We start from the raw sequence: 18,095 nt of genomic DNA, 5'->3' as shown, positions 1-18,095 counted from the left end.
TCGGCAAAAGCTCTGATTTGAGGAGTTTCCTTATACGTAAAGCATATTTGCTTGTTGCCTTTAAGTGTTAGAAGCAGACGTTTGCAGGCTTTTGCGTAGTGCATGTAGCTTTTAAAGCAAGAATGGCTCAAAGTGTTAGTACGGAGTCAACACATCTTGTGAGGAAGGTTGCTGACACTATTCCCAAGAAACCACAACTTTTAGTTTTCAAATGATCACTTTCTTTAAAAAAAGGACTTAATCTAAACCCCACCTAACCCTAGCCCCTTTAAATCAAGGATAACAAAGAACAAACAAGTTCTCCAATAGAAATGACCATATTGGTCGTCCATTCGTGCCCTCAATACGATATATCCGTGTATATATATATATATATATATATATATATATATATATATATATATATATATATATATATATATATACTTACTCATTGACAATTAGTGGCAAAAGTTAAATGTGTTCCATAAAATAGAAAAGAGGAAACTGTACACACAGTTGCTGCTGCTGCTGCCTCCTGCCGACACCGGTGTCACTTTGTCACTTTTTTGCATTTTGCCTCTTACTCCTATTAGTTGTATTCACAGAATTCAGTCAGTTTTATTCATAAAAAATATAATTTGTATGCATTGCCTAAACATTAATTACATTGAGATTCATTCTAATTTGTCTTAATTCCCCCTCTCACAACAGAAAAATTAATACAACCCGCTGATATTTCCTTGCCAAGCAATCCAAGATTCTTTAGAGAGAACAACAAATGAGCGAGACTATTTGCATATCAACAGGATTCAATCCCAGTATTGCTCAGAAGTGACATCCTCACAGAAAAAAATAATTGTCACACATCTGAATTTCCAGTTAAAATCATACATAAACAAAACATCCCAGCTTTGTGATGTTTTTCTCCAGCTGACAATTTGGGAGAATGACGTGACAAAGCACTGCAGTTTTTCCTGTTTCACTATGTGTCCTCTTCCATTTTCAGTGACCTGTGAGAAGAAAACTATCTACAAAATTCTTGAACTTTGGTGATGTCATTTTACATTTTGTATTGTATTGTAGTTTTTACATGATGACGGCATTACAGGTTTTAGGCTGTAGGAGAGGCTGCAGCTTGCTGTTAATCAGAGCAGAGGGAATGGATTAGAATGGATCTCTAATTACCTAGACTGTAATCGCCTCATACATCAACCCAGACACACGGGCAAGATAGGAAACCTGTACTAAAATATAGATGAGTATATAGGAATGCAAACGTACAAACAAAGGCAGAAGAACGCAGTATGAATGCATAAATAAATGTACATCTCACATGGTGGGAGAAAAATCTGGGAATTGTTCTCTGATTAAGAAAAATCTCTCACATATAATATGTGTAATTTACATTTTAATTCTCTGCATTATACCAATTTCTGAAATTAATTCATCCAGTGTCTTAATTGTGTTTAATTATTTCAACATTTGAATTATTTGCTTCTCGAAAGGCTCTTTCAAACATGCCTTTTTTCAAGCTGGGGCTGATGCAGAACGCATGTTTCGAGGTCAATCTGCCGCTGATGTGCCTCTGAGCGGGGAAGGGAGGTAGTAACCCTACAGAACAAAAACAGTTCCACCTTATGTGCGCTTACATACATAGAGTTGGCATCATGGAACTCGCCACTCTAAGCAATGGTACTGTCATCACGCAGCTGATTCCATGACGCCAGTTTGCTGTGTGTAAGGACACAGTGATGTGAGGCTGAGCCTCCCCTGTTTGGCATGTTGGAATTATGAGGAGGAACAATAATGGCTTAAGTCTTTTTTGCTCCATTAATGAAAACCCACGTGTGAAGGCTTACAAGACTTCTTATAATCAAACTTTTCAAAATGAGTTTGTAATTGTAGTTTATTACACTACATTACATTATTTGTGTTATCACTGGATCCAATGACCACCTCCGATGTAAAGTATTATTTGCAGTGTCAAACCTACATAAAGGATCATGTAATTCATATTTCCTCAGCTATTTGTCATTCAGGTCAAAGCTGTTCTGCCCACAAATTCAATTCAGAACAGCCTTGTTATAAGCTGTAGCCGCCAGCAAGAAACAAAGCCCAGATAAATCTATTACACAGCACCAGTTTGTTGCAGCATTTGGATTTGGAATATTTTCCCACATTGTCATGGAAGTAAAACACAGAGTAAGAATTTAAAGCTGTGTCATATCTGGACTTAGAGCACATTGGATGGAGACTTTGCTTCCAAATAAATGCAAATGCTGCTGAACACATTAGCCATTACTATGTCCTTATTTCAACTTCCCTCTTCTGTCTTGACACATAAGCTCCTTCCACCAAACAGGCGGAGTTTATAACAATTGGATTTAGTGCACCCTCCCCCCCCCCCCCTTTGTTTTTAGCTTCTACATCAGAGTATAAACTTTCCTAGCACCAGAAGAGATGCAGTCCATCATTAATCTAGACAACGTAAGTGTACGGTGAATGGTTGAATATGCTATGGCACCACTGGAACCTGTTATTACAAAAAACATGTATTCATTGGTAAAAATAAGTTATGTAAGACACAGTATTTAGTATTAGCATCAAAAAACCTAAAGGAAACACAGGGTTTATCAAGTCTATATGTGACGGAGAAAATAGGGCTTGATTTGAACTTTTTTTCTGATGAATTAGATTTCAGTTTGTCACTTTAGTATTGTTATCTGCAGTGTGAATGGAACTGAAAAAGTCACCAAAATGGTAGAATTCAAATGGACACAGTGCTCAATGGTGGGCAGGCCTGTTTCAGTCACTAGCAAAGCGAAGCAATGAATTCAGAATTAAATCTTACAAAACAATATGCTCCCCCCCCCAATTTAAAACGAGTGAGTTGTAAGACTGTTGATGCCTAAAATGTGTACATGTGAATCCTGTCTTAGAAGAGTCTGGTCCGAATATTCTTGAAAAGATACAAATCACACCCTCCTGGTTTATGGTTTATTCCTCTGTGTAACCCATTTAGCACCAATCTCTCACTTGGACTTCACTGCTCTTTATACTTCCTTAAAATCTAAAATTACATGACCTGGGATTAGCAAGTCTCCCGTCATGAGCCACATGTTTTGGTGGTGAAGAAGTCAAGTTTCCTTGATTTACAATATACATACCCAGTAACCCGCAACAAAATTACTGCCTACCCTGGATTTAATGAAACTTTAACAGTTAAATGGAGAATGAAGATCCATATATTAGAATGTGATTAGCATTATTTGAATTTTTAATGATTTGGTTGACATAATGAGATTAATACTGCATGTAAGTAGCTGGAGTACAGAGCTTTTCTATAATGAGCACCTTCGTCAAAGGAATTGTCCAGTTAATGTTGGATTTCAGTAAGAGGAGTGGATGTTACTACACTGACTAACAAAGCAAAAAGTTGTTTAAATTAAGGTTTAAGTGGTATTCTAGTGCCAGTGTTTAAGCTACAACAGTAAATGGCCTTAAATGAAGTTGAATTAATAAAGAAAAAAATAACATTGACTCACAGAAATAATGCGACGAGAACACAGCACGTGTTTTACCATGTTATATTTTAATTTCTGCAGAGACAAAAATGACAAGCAATTTATTTACACAAACCTGTACAAAAGCAAATTAAATTATGTAAAATATCTCATAAATAGAAGTGGACTTGCGTTCAATACACTTTGCCATGTTCAGCTAAGCTGCGTGCATAGTGACTCATATTAAACGATGATAAATTTGTTCCTCAATTTCTATATCAACATCCAAGTCGCAGGACAAATAGTAATGGTTAATATTACAAATCTCATTACACACTGTGAATGCTTTACGTATAGAGGAGAGCGCCAACTGAACAAAGACCTCAGGCAGGTGCATCTCAGTGTTAAGAATTCCAACACCTGATATTGCCCAGATTTTTGTGACCGTTGCCTCAGCGTATCAAAAACTAACAAGCCACAGAGTCAGTCATTACTCAGACATGATATCGTGTAGATATGGCCATCTTTCTTTCATTTCTTGCCTTTCTGTGCTCGGCGGCGGCTATGTTGTCACCTTGTCAGATGTAGAAATTCAAGGCATCACCTTGCAACATCATAGCAAACCCTGCACCACGCTCATTTGTGGGACAGGGTTTCATCATCTACAGACATGCATTTACTGTACACGTGTGTGTGAGTTGTGTTGCATGACACAACCTGAGGTGCGTGTTCTGTCAGCTGCTCTCCCTTTCAGCCCCCAGCCCCCCACCCCCTCCCCTTAAACCGTCACATTAGCATTTTTATCTCTCGGCTCCCTCAACTCAGAGCAGTCAAATGTCTCCAAGCTTTTTTTTTTCTTTTTTTTTTTTCTTTTTCCTGCCTTCTGTCTTTCGAAGCTTTTATATTCAGTCCTAGAGCTTGTTTCATGCACTGAGAAGGTTACTTGACCTTTGATGTCACACATGTACATGAGCAGAACACGACAAAAAAAATCCATTATATCATTAGAATTTCTACCAACAAGAAACTTTTGTATGCACCTGTACTCATTTGGTAATGCACTAAGCTAGGAATGGATATTTCAACATGATAACTGAGCCTAGTGAACAACGGTCATTTGAATATTAGACCTCGCTGACATTTGACTGGTCATCATCCAAAAAAGAAATAGCTTTTGACATCATGGGATTTCATCTGAAATATGCAAATGTTTTTCTCGGTCCTTAAATGCCACCCCATCGTTTATGCACCGTTCCAAAACCAACATTTAATCATACCAACTGGTATAAAAAGGCACAATTGCATATTTGCATTCACTCTAGAGTTTTTTTTTTCTTTTTCTTTTTTCAGAAGCACTCTAAATATACAAAGTGGCACCAGATAAAGAAAAAAGTCAAACACGTAGTACATTGTCATGATCATTTCCACGGTTCTGACTGTTACAGTGAAACTAATCAATGTGCGAGATTAAAAAGTAAAATACAAGATGAGGATACAAATTCTCTAATCTAATGGTATAAAGCTGATATAAAATAAACATACGAAGGGTTTTTGATATAAGAGACAATCATGAAATCTGATATGGGGAAAAGAACGGATTAAAAAACTGTATGGTCTTTGATGTACTAAGTTGTACTACATGGGTAATGTCTCTTTAGGTATAACAAATGCAAGCAACAAGATGGATTTCCATGTGCACAGGGATAACATTTTTTTGTACATTTCGTTTTACAGTTTTTTTTTCATCTTCCTTCTCAGTAAGTGAAGTAAGTTCCCATTAAACGTGCAGTAAAAAGTAAGTATTTATGTATACAGTTGATAAGTATAGGAGCACTTTCTTTCAAACAACGAGTAGTACTTACAGACTATAGATTGCCGGAGTGCAGAAAAAGCACCTCCGGGCCAACCAAAGGGGTTCTGCTAACATACAAAAAAAAAAAAAGAGTTTCCATTGCATCTGATATTCTTTTGCTTTATTACAGTCATGAGATTTTGTGCCTCTGCAGCTGCAAATAAAAAAAAAGAAAACACCATAGACAGGGAGGCACAACATCTCAACATTATTATGTGTCTGAGTGTAAAGCGTCAACTCTGAGGATGTAACGGATGTTTAGTTGAGACATCACATTCTTATCGCTCAAACTCGATTCTTCATTTAAAAAAAGAAGGAGTTCTTCATGAAATGCATACTTAAAGCAAAGTTGTCCAGGAAAGCTATTTTCTTTATGTATGTGAGAGGGGTGTGGGAGAGGAGGGGCGCTCCATCCTGTTTGTGAAGGTTTGGTTTTCACCTTGACACCAAATTTCTCAGCGTGAAATCCAAGTATCTCCCGGTATCTGCTCATTCAGACGTTGCTGCTCTTTGATTGTTCTCCACTCAGCTGATTCTTACATTCATGCTATGGAAAGCAACAACTATGAGTGCTTAAAAGGACTCTTGGACAGGAGAGTGTTGGCTAAAGTTACCTTGAAAGCTTGAAAGGGGGTGAAAAAAGGAGTTGATGCTCGTTGGTCGCATGTACTTCATGAAATTTATTGCTCAGTCCTTTCACACAGACACACACACACACACACATAAAAAAAAAATAACTGTAATATGCTGTCCTTGCAGGTGTTTTAGGACCAACTTGGCCATGTTTATGCCCTCTTAAGCCTATTAGGGGTGCATTTATATAGACACACTCTCCATACACACATAGAATTTCAACTCCACCTCCATAATTGTCATCTCATGCCAAACACTGTGCTTACCCAGGATTTTCAATCAGCATAGCAGCAACACTGGCTTCATTAAATGAATCCATATGTGTGTGTGTGTCTGGATATTCGTTTGAGCAAAACAGGTTCTGCAACTTGGTATGAACAAGTACCATCTCACTCGAGGGATCAACAAACCGAACACCGTGTGATTGTTGGTGTGGTGTCTTGCATTTCTCAGGAGGGTTTTGGTCTTAATCTCGCCAATCAAAGACAAATGATAAAGAGACTAAGGAAAGGAAGCGAGACAAAAGGGGGATGAGAGCAGTTAGCACTGTCGCTATCTTCCAGTGTTTATGTACAATGAGTGACACCTATGAAAAGTGTGCACACCGTTGGTTAGAATCAGTCATCACAAGTTCGTAATAGTCCACAAGTGGGGTTGTAGTCTAGCCAAGGTGTTCTTGCAGCAAATTCCAATGGCTCCCATCTCTACCAAGAGTCTCCATATCAGGGAGAGGACAGTGTATTTAAAGCTTAGTCTTTCCCATCCTTATATGATTCATATACAGTCAACTTTAAGCACAAATGCCAAAGACAGTTTTGATTAATCACAAGAGTCCAATTGTTTCTCTAGCCACTGATTCTCTTGGCCAGACTGTTGCTCTGCTTTGAAATTTACAAAAAAAAAGGCAAATTCAGACACGCTGCAAAGTCAGAACAGTCTACATTTACAGCTTTGATTCTATAAAAAGAAAAAGGAACAATAAAATTCAAAAGGAAATGGGCTCTTTTGTACAATGCCATCGTAAGGGAGCAGGGCCTTCAGTGAGAACAGGGAGGACTCATGCATGTGCTGTATGTGTATAAATGAGTTGATTACTGTACAGATTGACTGTCAAGCAGCAGACTGTGTCCCAAGAGCCCGACTCGCCAGCAGAACAGCACTTTAAAAATGGTACTATGCTTATATATCCACTCAGATATTTCATTAAGGAGTTGTTGTAAAAGTCTTTGGAGAAAGTTTAGTCCTAAATTGTGTGGCTAAAAGCTGCTAGAGCAGTAGCGTTGATGGGTAAGCGACTATGCTTAGTAGTGTACTTGAATGCCATATGTTGTGGCACATGAGCCGCATGTGAGCCTCCCAGCTTACAGGTACACCTCCCGTCGCGTCAGAGTGCCACAGGATGTGGGCTTATACTCCCCAGTCGGTGCAAGGGGGATCTCCTCAGTAGGGTGGCCAAGCGCCTCCTCCCCGCCGCCCGGTGAGCCATAGGAGGGCGAACCAAAGGCCTCGTAGGAGGAGGAGGAGGATGCCATCTTCTTATTGAGCAGGTTACGATTGCGGTCTCCCATCATGTGAGCGGCAGTGGGGTCTCCATTGGCCATGGCGGCCATGGCGAGGGTCTCTTGGCTGCCGGGCTGCTCGGCGCTGCTGCTGCCGCTGCCGTTGGCGGTCATGAAAGTGGAAAGCTTTGGTTGTTGAGGGTTGGTGGTTGACTTGGATGGCCGTCGCTCGGGCGACGTGCGCACAGGCATCCAGCAGGAGTCCGAGTGGCCATACTCGTCACATTCCCGGGTGCACTTGCCAGTCATGGCTACGTCAGGCAAGGGCCGGGAGTCTGGAGGGAGCAGAAAAGAGAAAAAAGAAGTAAATCATTTCAGTTTGTTTCACTAAAATGAGATATTTAATGTTAAACTAACAATGACCATGATAACCTTTCCTCCCACTAAGTGTTTGTTGTGGTATGTGTCACATGATTTGGCTATTTCAGATGCGGGAATGTGTATTTTCTCCCTAATGAGGTCATCACCACATCTCAATGTTAATGGAGAAGGTAGAAAAGAACAAAAACGGGTCACGATGGTTACCAGGCACACATCTCCACAGCTCATGTAAGCTCTTGTTTATATCGCTAGTGAATACAACAAAGCTTTTACTACTGAAACTGCATTAGTTGTCATGCAGAACCCATACCACATGATAGAAAGATTAACCAAAAAAAAGCAACAATGAAAAAAAGACACTACTGGCAACGACAGAAGCCTCAAACTAAAAGAAACTGTGGCGTAAATCAGGGTTGAAATAATATCATGCTTCAAAAACGCGTTTGTGCTAGGAGGGGAAGGGAAGGGGTCAGTTTGAGTTTGCCCTCATCTAAAATTTAAAAGAACTAGTGCTGCTCTGCGTGGGGGTGTTGTGAGATGGGGCACCATGTTTTCTTATTTTGCTGATTGACAGACGGCAATCACATCCTCATCTAAGTAGCTTAATAGCTTTGTGGGGCTCAAGCGCTCTGATATCCTCTTAAATCCACTAATAGTGGTCCTTGCTGAGCGCCGGCCTTGGATTAACTACGTCTGTTGTATTATTGTAGAAAGCAAATTATGTGCTTACAATGCCACCTCAGGACAACTGGTTAGACAGATACCCTACTGCCGACGGCTACTGTCAGACAGTGCGACATGTGCAAGATATTTAACCGAGTGATACAAACCAAAGCTGTGAGGAGGGAGAGAAGCGAGGTCTGGTCGACAGCCCGAGTGCTCGAAAATTACACAGTGCCAGAATTAATGAGTGTTACATGGATGCTGTGTTAGATGTAATTCATTAATGACCTGATGCAAACTATGGAATGCAAAATCAAGCAAAAGCGAGGGTGATGCAAAGCAAGCCAAGCATGCCTTTGCCCAGAGTAAAAGAAAACCAAAAAAACAAAGAGTTTGAACCATGGCTTACTTTTAATGCTCTTTATCTCCTGTAAAAGAAAACAAATAAAACAGAAATCACTCTTTGAGTCTTCACTTCTGCAATAGTAAATGTGCTCTATGAGAAGTCTTGGGAAGCATAGACACTGGAACTAAAGGACACATAGACGACGGCACCAAAAAAAGTGTTATGCAGAGCAGACACATGACTGAGGACACAATGCAGCTGAGAGAAGGACGGCAAAGAAAGAAGGGAGAAGAAAAGGAGAATGACAGTCCTCTAAGGTCCTTCTGGATTGTGTTTTCTTAAAATAAACAAATGAATCATTTCTATCTCTCTAAATGCAGTCAGCGTTACCTCAAGAGTGCCATTCCTTCCTAACACTGCTGGAAATGTTATCCCTGCAACCGGACTCCATCTTCGTGTGAAAAATTATCTTTACTATCATGGCTGACAGTTGCTCCGCAGCCGATGCCTCAGGCATCGACTGCCACTCTTTTCATCAATAAGTGAACCAAAAATCCCTAAGTGCTTCTGATTAATTATCTCCAAATACATGAAAATGAAACAAAATCAAGAGATGTAACTGCAGTCACAGTTAACATGCCAGCTGATGTGATGAACATGACAACTGTGGCTTTGAATCACAGCATGTCTCTACCTTTTTTTCTCTGTCTTAGACTGACAAAAAATAGACGTCAAACAAGACAAGCAGGTACCAGGTACGGACTGCCTCGGCCATTTATACCTACGATTGAGCCGTCAGGCTACCCACAATGCACAGTGCCTCTCTTGAGGCATCTATGCCCTACTGCTGAATGCTCTTCTAATTGGCTCTTCACCCCCAACCATATTCAGACAAAGTGGTTAATAAAATACAGCAGGGAGGATGTCTTGTTCCCATCTTGCTTCGTTCAGATCTCGTGAGTAAGACGCCAACCTCTGACACCACATCTCTGCAGAGGTATTTCGCCTGCGCACTGAGGGAAGCCGATTTCAGGGGCCATGCTCCATTGACTCTGCATGCTTGCTGAAACTGAGGACAGTTCCCACTGAGCTAATGAATTGGGCAGCAATTCTAAAGCACCAAAGCCTTTTTTCTATTATCTTCTTTTAAAAAGTGTCAGTTCCCCATGAGGTTCGGTCATCAGTGTGAATACTCTGAAATAAATCTGTATTGTTGACTTTATTTTAATAGCCCAGTTGACCTTTTATCAAGAGGAAGAACATTACTCTTCTCATTTCCTTAGAAAGCCCTCCTGGCCTGTTTGATTCAAACTTACTGTACCTCGAAGCAAAAGCAAACTGTTATTGTAAAAAAAAGTAGTTTCATTGGAGAAGACGTGCGACTCCGTCTCCATACATATCCATAGGCCCTTTCAAGACCCAATTCAAAAATCAGGACATACAAAATATCTTCAAAGAAAAGCCCTCCGAGCACACAGTGCACTAGCTGGCTTTTGTTACATATTCACAAACATCCTGCAAGTCCACACTACCAACCACGACACAGCACAATACAACTGGGTCACTCTGCTGTGTTAAAAAAGCCCCTCAACAATGCTTAGAGCCAAACAAGGACACCTCTCCATCCCAGGTGACTTCCCCGGGGCTCAGGACTTGTTATTTGCAGGTACAGTGCTGGCATAGTGTGGGCACCACAAGTGAAGGCAGGTCTGTTGAGAGAGGCAGCTAATAGTCCTCTTACATTTGCTCAAAAGAAGCTACTGAGAGATTAGGGAGGAGCGATGATGTTGAATCAAGGAGTGATTGATACGAGTTAGAGACGTGACGGGCAGAATGGATGAGCTGTAGCTTTTGCTAAGATGCTGCACACTTCTGCTGTGATGATTACTCTGAGGCGCCACTATACAGCACCGCTCTGAGATATTTGTCCCCCATACTGCATGCATTTAAAGATTTCAAGAAGTCTACGGTAAAGACTTCCTTCATTTGTGCAAGAAAGCCGACTAAAAGTGGGTCAGCTGCTGCACCGACTTTTCTTAGCTGGCTTTAGTCAGCCAGTCTTTCAGCTGACTAGCTTACACTTCAAATACTTGAAAGAACCTCCTCTGCTGGGGTACAGTCGCAATTTGATACGGTGTCCTTAGCATTTGCTAAGATGTTGCAGTGCTAGGAAAAAAAAGAAGAGAGAAAACGAAAGGGTTAGGCTGTCATTGCTCTGAGGCATATGCACACTGATGTCTGCTGTGTGAACATTTCTGGGCGATTACAGTTCATTGTGTCTGTATGTGTCACAGCACTGTACTGCATGTTTTCACTGTAGCATGTCAGCAAGTTCACTCGCCTGTCTGCATTTAATCTACGTCACCAGCAGTCTCATTTTTGAGCCACTGCTTTGCAGACTGAAGCTCCGTGACCGTTCTCATTTCCAGCCATGAGATTCAACCCGAAGCTAGGATGGATGAAGGGACGAGACGATGTGCCAGCATGCATATTTCTGTACGTGAGTGTTCTGCATGTATTTGATGGACATTGCACTTGGCTGGACACTAAATAGTGGGTCAGAGTAGGAAAAAGCAGGGATTGACAGAAAGAGAATAAAATAGACAGAGACTGGGGGGACAGTGTGTGCTGAGTATAGCAGGGTTAGGGCATGATAGAAGGGAAACAGAAGACTGAACGGAGAAGACAGCATGGCCGCTTCTGGGTCCTCAAAGGCCAAACACACTGCCAAAGAGAGCAGCGGTGAGGAGCAGTAAGGAGGGGAGGAAGATTTGAGGACATTAGTAGAGACCACAGGGGAGGATGAGAAATTATAAGGACAGGAGAGGAACAGAAGGCAGGAGGATGATGATAAATGCAACTATGATAACAGAGAATGCACTATGCTGTAAATAAACCCTGGTAACATGTGCTCCCAGACACACGCACATTAACCTATCAATCCAAAGAGCTCGATTTAGTTTGTTTAAAGCTTCAAATTAGCTCCCCAACAATGAGGCCCTGTGTGCAGCCAGATGCGAGGCGCCACTCATCTCTCCACTAACTCGATCTAATATGCTTCAATCTCATTCCCCATATTAAGAGGGCTGAAAAAAGAACAATTTAACCTCCAAATTCCATTTACACCCATCCGCATGACTTCAATTTGACACCAAAATGGGGCATCGTCTCGATCAAGACAACAAATGAGGAAAGTTTTCTAGGCCTTGGAGAATAGGCACGACAGGGTGGTCTTTTGACTTGCCTCGCGCCCCTCGTCAGAGGTCTCCAGGCACGACACATCTACTTTGCACCATGGTGCAATCGCCGTGAAGATGGCAGCACACATTTCTGGGTGTCAAACTGATTACTCCGGATGTAGCTTGAGGAGGGAACATGAAATATTTATTCTACAAAAAATAAAAATTCTTGAGCCTCTGTGAGGAAAAAGAAGACAAATGAGAAATGATACAATGAAAAGAGGGTGAAACTCTGCCAAAAAAAACAGCATTAAAGAGTGCTAGCTTTCCCTCTCATCTTTCTTGGTTCATCCTTTCCACTCATTCTCCCCCCTAATAGGGTCCTGTTTAATTAGGTGAAACTTGCCGACTAATTGCAGTGCGAAAGCCCGACTCCTTGTGTTTGGCTGTCTCGCTTTGCACGGGCCCCTGTGGTCATGCCTCGGAGCCGAGATGCTCCATGCATCAAAGACAGACAGGCAGGCAGATACTCTGCATTGCTGAATATGACTAAATGTGGCTGTGGGGAATAAAAGGAAGGAAATGGAAAGAAAGGGAAAAAGAAGAAAGACAGCGGACGGCCTGAGAGGAGGAAGCAAGGTGAGGGAGGATGTGTTCCTGAGAGAAAGGAGCAGAGAGTAGAAGAAGAGGTGCTAAATTATTAACGCAGTGACGGCGAGTTCAGACAGAACAATATCCACAGGAAAAAGTGATATTTGTCTTTCTCTTGCTGAGATGTTTGCCAGACAATTAAGGAAGGATGGAAGAGATGCACGCAGGGGGGAGAACAAAAGACGAGTCCTGGGGAGCAATGACCTTTGAAAATGCAAGTCATGGCATGCCCTGCTAGCAAAAGCATTAATTAATGGCCTTAATGTCAGCAGCATGAGAGTCTAATCTAAATCTCAAACATCTAACCTCCATTCAACCAGTTCAAGTCTCACAATTTAGATTGAGTGAGCGTAAAATAATCAATTTTCCATCTGTTCTAATTGCTCTTCTATAAAAAAAAAAAATCACTTATCTTCAGCACTTTTACACCTGCTTGACCCACATTCTTGATTTTTCACAACAAACTCATAGGCCAGCTGGAGGAATGCTGTTGAATGTGGCAGTCGTTGATCTATTCCCTGCCTCCTGAGCCTTCTGAAGTATTTACTACCTGGCAAGGGAAACTGAGGGAATAACCTCGATCCCCATCCACGCCTCGAGAGGTGCAAGACAGGCAGGGGGGGGGAAACGCAAAAGGAGACAGAGTGAATGAGGAGAAAGATACAGAACACTGATCGAGTTTTGTAATGAGCTGTCACGTCCTTTTTCCTCACTTTTGAAGATGCCTACGCCTCTGTGTGGGACAAAAATAAAAAAAAACTGAAATTCTCATGAGGCTATTCACTTTGTATAATAGAGTTTTTGGGCTATATTCAGGTGGGTGAAGACCTAACTTCTGTTTTTTTCTTTCTCTTTTAGCCATTGCCTGCAGCTCATACACTAACAAGCATTACAATAACACTGCGAGTAGGCATTATGGGTATGATATGGATGCTATTCCCTCTCAGCCGGGTCAATACTCTTTCTGGCATATTAAATGTACTGCGGCCTGCACCCGAGCTAATTAATTGAAGGGAGATTAACTAGCATAATTTCATTCTGGTGACGATCTGTCAGCCAATTATCACTCTTCCGACCCTCCGCTCGTGCCCTCTTGCTCCGGGTCTCTACCTCTCCCAGCTCATTTCAACAATCAGCAGTCAAAGCCCCATAAATAAAGTGTCCCTGCATGTCACGCTCCGTGCTCCTTCATCTTGCATGAGGTGGTTGTTGTGTTTACCCATATTCTCGCTCTCTGTCATGCAGGTATACATGCTTGAGCGTAGACAATACAGGCCGAGTCCTGAGAGCACATCTGACTCAAGCTCATATATAAGAAGAACAACAGCAGGAATGGTGTGGAGAGGAGCGCAGTGACTCATCCACCCTACTAATAAGAGTGATGGTGCTGGCTTCACACACACACACAAGGGTACTGAAACAACATCTAACTCAAAAATACTTCCTAGCTTAGGTGCAGCAAACCACAGAACCTTAAAACAAAGGGATTTTCTTGTCAAACTTTCATATTATCATTGGAGCATTAGACTTATTATCACCTTCACAAGCTGCAGCTCACATATTTGTATATGTAATTCATTTATGCTTGAAAAACACCCAATTACAGTAGGACAAAACATAAGTACTGTGTCACCCCTCAATCCCACGTTTGTGTGTGTTTTCTTCAGCGTGGAGCTCTGAGCTTAAACCCTGGAAAGGCTGTAAGGATTAGAATTAGCCGCTCTGCCGTGATGCACACATGCAACACTGCTAGCAGCCGATAAAACAATATGGCGGTCTCAGCTCATTTTCGCCCCACATAAATACACACTCGCTCACACAAACTGCCTCTTTGGCGCAGTGGCAAACCTTGCATAAAGCTTTATGTGTGTCGATGCTTGGCATTCCCAGCCGCAGACAAGAAGACAAGCGCACAGCGTTAACTGATAAGACAGACACAGTATATACATGAAGGAGAAGCGAGTGTGTGGAAAATGGTAGGGCTTACTGTGCTACTGTGAGCGAGGGTTAAATCAGTCTTTCAAAAAAATGTATTCTGCATTGTTTATCCTTTTTTCTAAAATCTCTTCTCTCACACTAACGCCATCTCTCCCTCTTCTTTCTCCAGCCAGTCTTAAGAAAAGAAGTGTCATTGCTTCCTCTCCACTGTTACTCTTATCACACACTCCCAGGCACACTCGCACAATAGCCTGTTTTACACCATTAAATGGTTATTTGTCAAAATATAATTTCAATTAAATCCTTCCTGAAATTAAAAAAGGGGTCGGAAAAAAGTCAGAGATTTGTGCCTTTCACCAATTGTACGAGTAAGAGAAAACATCTGAATCATGGGCATACTGTGGGTCTACATGGAGGAAGAGGTGAGAAATGGAAGCGAGGTGCAGTTGTGAATTTGGAGTCTTGACAAAAAAATGTGAAAGAAATTGAGGTTTTTGGGATTTCTTTTTTCTATCTTCCATGGTTCAAACAAATACACAGAGCATACTTCATCTGCAGCACATATTGAGGCCCGAATAGAATATTCTTTAACAGGAAGTACAGTATGATACCACTTGGTTAAGGCGCTCCAATACTAGCATCAAATTAGCATCAGAATTTCATTAATCCTGCTTGCCAGATAGATTTAGTATGACCTACATAACACAAACTGTATATGCATTGCATAGTACTGTGCATGTTTTTGTAATCATATAGTCAGAATACAAAGAAAATAGAAAAGGTCTAAAGTTAGGGCTCAAATAGAAGTTAGCTGTGGTGGTTTAGCTAGTTGGCTTGTGAGTCAGCCATTTCATACCCACTACCTGCTATTGTTGTGAGTGTGAAAATTAGCTCTCAGCTGCTAGCTCATTCTAGACCGAGTGAGCTGGGCAGGGTGAGTCACAACCTTAATGGAAAGCTAGTGGTAGAAATGTAGTGGGGGTAATTATGTTGACCCAAAGCGACAGGCTTTCAGTTTTTCAGCATGTAGGCTCATAAACAGACAAAGTGAATTCCACTCCAGGGCAGAAAAGGCAAATTATCTTGGGCCTGTGTTTCCCAGAGGGATTAGTTTTTAGTGTCTCAGCAGGTTCCAAAAACATGATGGACTACTGCGTTCTGTCTAAAAACTTTAACGGAGAAAAGGGCAGATAAAGCCCTTGTTTTTCTTTTCTTTTTTTTTTTAGCTCTGCCTTTTAATTACATTTAAGTTGTGGGAGCTATGATGTCTTTGTGCAATGATCTAATCACAGATTTAAAATCTACTTTACAATACTGGGTTAATTTTCATATTTGAAATTCTATCCTCTATGAAAAAAACAATAGAATAAGTGAATTTTTAATTATTCACTTTGGACAAAGGGACAAACCGATATCACATTTTTCTGACACTGTAATTATTGGTCATTTTGATTATTTCAATATAAAAATGAGCTATCTACCTGGAGTTTTATCCTATAATGATCTGAGAAACCAATCAGGCGATGAGATAGGTTTTTAAGACTTTTCTCTTCAGACAGAACACCCACTGAGAGGCTTAAAAACAAACTGCATCAAATGGTGGAGCGCAGAGCAGCCCCTGATGAAAGTGCTAAAAGGATGTGCCAGTCAGCAAATAGGTTCTCTAGCACCTCTTTAATGTATCCTTGATTCTGTCCAGGGTGCCTCAGCAGTGTTAAATCTCCCGCAGAGTTTGAGTGTTCAAGAATGAAAGCAAAGGCTTCAATGGCAGCATTAGGGGCTCATTCTATACCATGGTTGACGTCTGCTGAGAGAGTGTCAATTAGACCAATTTGCATATCAGTCATATGCGCTCGACTTATCCAGACAATAGTGAGAAAATATCTTAATATATCGAGCTTGTTGTACAAAAGAGGTTTGGGAGCTCAGTAAGAATTGAGTGCCTTAAACACTCTCCAGCCACTCTTGCTCAGGCAGAAGCTCAGAGTGATACAGCCTGATAACGCCGTGGTGTCCTGGATTATAAACTATCTCGCAGATAGGCCACAGTTTGTTCCCTTCTGGAACAGTATATTGGATTTGCTTCTTCAGAGAGGCACTGTTCTGTCACTTTTTTTCATTCACTCTACATGTGACTGAATTATGGGTTGTACTACCTCCGGTTCTTCCCTGATGGTTCTACCATTATGGAATGCATGCCTAAGCAAAAAGAGGAGGTGTGCATGAGTCTGGTGGGGAGATTTGCTGCGTGGTACAATGACAATCATCTGCACATGAACATTTGCAAGATAAAGAGGGTTACAAAGAGGATTTCTGATGAATGAGAAGTCGTGGCACCTATCATCCGGTTCTTACTAGTCAGGACAGCGTGTCTTTTAGTTTACCTCCGTCTTGTCTGGCCTCAAGCTATCGCCTCAGCTATTTCTTTTGGACTAATCAGTCACCTGTGGGTAGGTTTTAGGTATTATTACAGTTTACAATGGTGGCTTTTAAGGATTTGGCATGAATGCTTACAGGATATCAGAACTGGAGAGTTAGGACCAATCCTGGTTACTGCCTATAGTCATACCACTTGGCCCTACCCCTCAATTTTGAAGGGATAAGATGTCCTTTCTTCTTATGAAGATCAAAGTATGATGGTCATCAGGCCAATCAACCAGTGCATTGGGGGCCATTTGGATAACTGGATCACTTCCACTCCTTGAGCCCTAAAGAAAGGGGCCATCTTATTCTGGCAGAATGAGAGGTAAGGCCAAGAAGGGAATTGGGATTAGGCCTATAAAGATCAAAGAACGTCCCTCTGTTCTCTAAAGGGAAAGAAATGTTTTTGAAGTTAGCTACATTAATATGCTTCATCCATACACCACAGTTGAACGCCACTGTTCTTTTATAAACTTTTGGTGTTTCCTCAAGGATTTAATAAATCGTCTGGGAAGTAATGATATCTTCTTATTGTTTTTTTGTGACCTGGTTATTTTTTTCTGTAACGTGAGACTGTACTACAATAACTGGATCCTCTTTCTTGTGTTGTTATGTCTGTGTTGTTATGCATGCATGTGTGAACGCAAGCTGTCTGTGCACTATCTACAGACTTTCCCCTCAGGTTTTGTGCGTTGTGTCAAATTATTCAGAGTGAAAGGGCAAAAAGCCCATCTGAGCATTTTCACCATCCATCCCTCTTTGCTTTGCTCTACCAGCAACGGGAGTGTCAGTAACAGTGGCATATCGCATCTTAAACTTTCATCATCACATGATTCTTGAGCTAGAAACACCACAGGGAGACTACAAGGCTTGTCTCAGTCATCATTCCAAAAAATCGATTTATATCCTTGAAGCTCCAAATCCAGATCTGGTGGACACTTGAAAGTAAAGTTTCCTATAGACACATATCACACAGGATGAACAAGAAAGAGAGATGATTGGGATGGGAACATATTCTGGATTCAGGTCTTGGCAAATCTTTCAACC

General features: G+C 41.3%; 1 protein-coding gene across 3 annotated transcripts in view; it reads right to left on the bottom strand.

The window, feature by feature from the left end:
- Positions 1 to 3,555: 3,555 nt before the first annotated feature.
- Positions 3,556 to 18,095, bottom strand: part of pcdh7b (protocadherin 7b) — a 104,381-nt gene continuing 89,841 nt past the window's right edge. The window contains exons 3-4 of one of the 3 annotated variants that reach the window (XM_072376436.1): positions 8,923 to 8,941; positions 7,716 to 7,804 (exon numbers count right to left, since the gene is read on the bottom strand). In XM_072376436.1, coding sequence (XP_072232537.1) covers positions 8,925 to 8,941 — 17 coding nt within the window. In that variant the 3' untranslated portion in view covers positions 7,716 to 7,804; positions 8,923 to 8,924. Of the gene's footprint in view, positions 7,805 to 8,922; positions 8,942 to 18,095 lie in introns of all 3 variants that reach the window. The other 2 variants (XM_072376435.1, XM_072376437.1) reach the window with 2 other exon arrangements.

The sequence above is a fragment of the Leuresthes tenuis genome, unplaced genomic scaffold (genome assembly GCF_036924035.1).
Source record: "Leuresthes tenuis unplaced genomic scaffold, fLeuTen1.0.hap1 SCAF_22, whole genome shotgun sequence".
Taxonomy (NCBI): Eukaryota; Metazoa; Chordata; class Actinopteri; order Atheriniformes; family Atherinopsidae; genus Leuresthes; species Leuresthes tenuis.
Note: the sequence above shows the minus strand (reverse complement) of the source record. Positions and strands in the feature narration are given on the sequence as shown.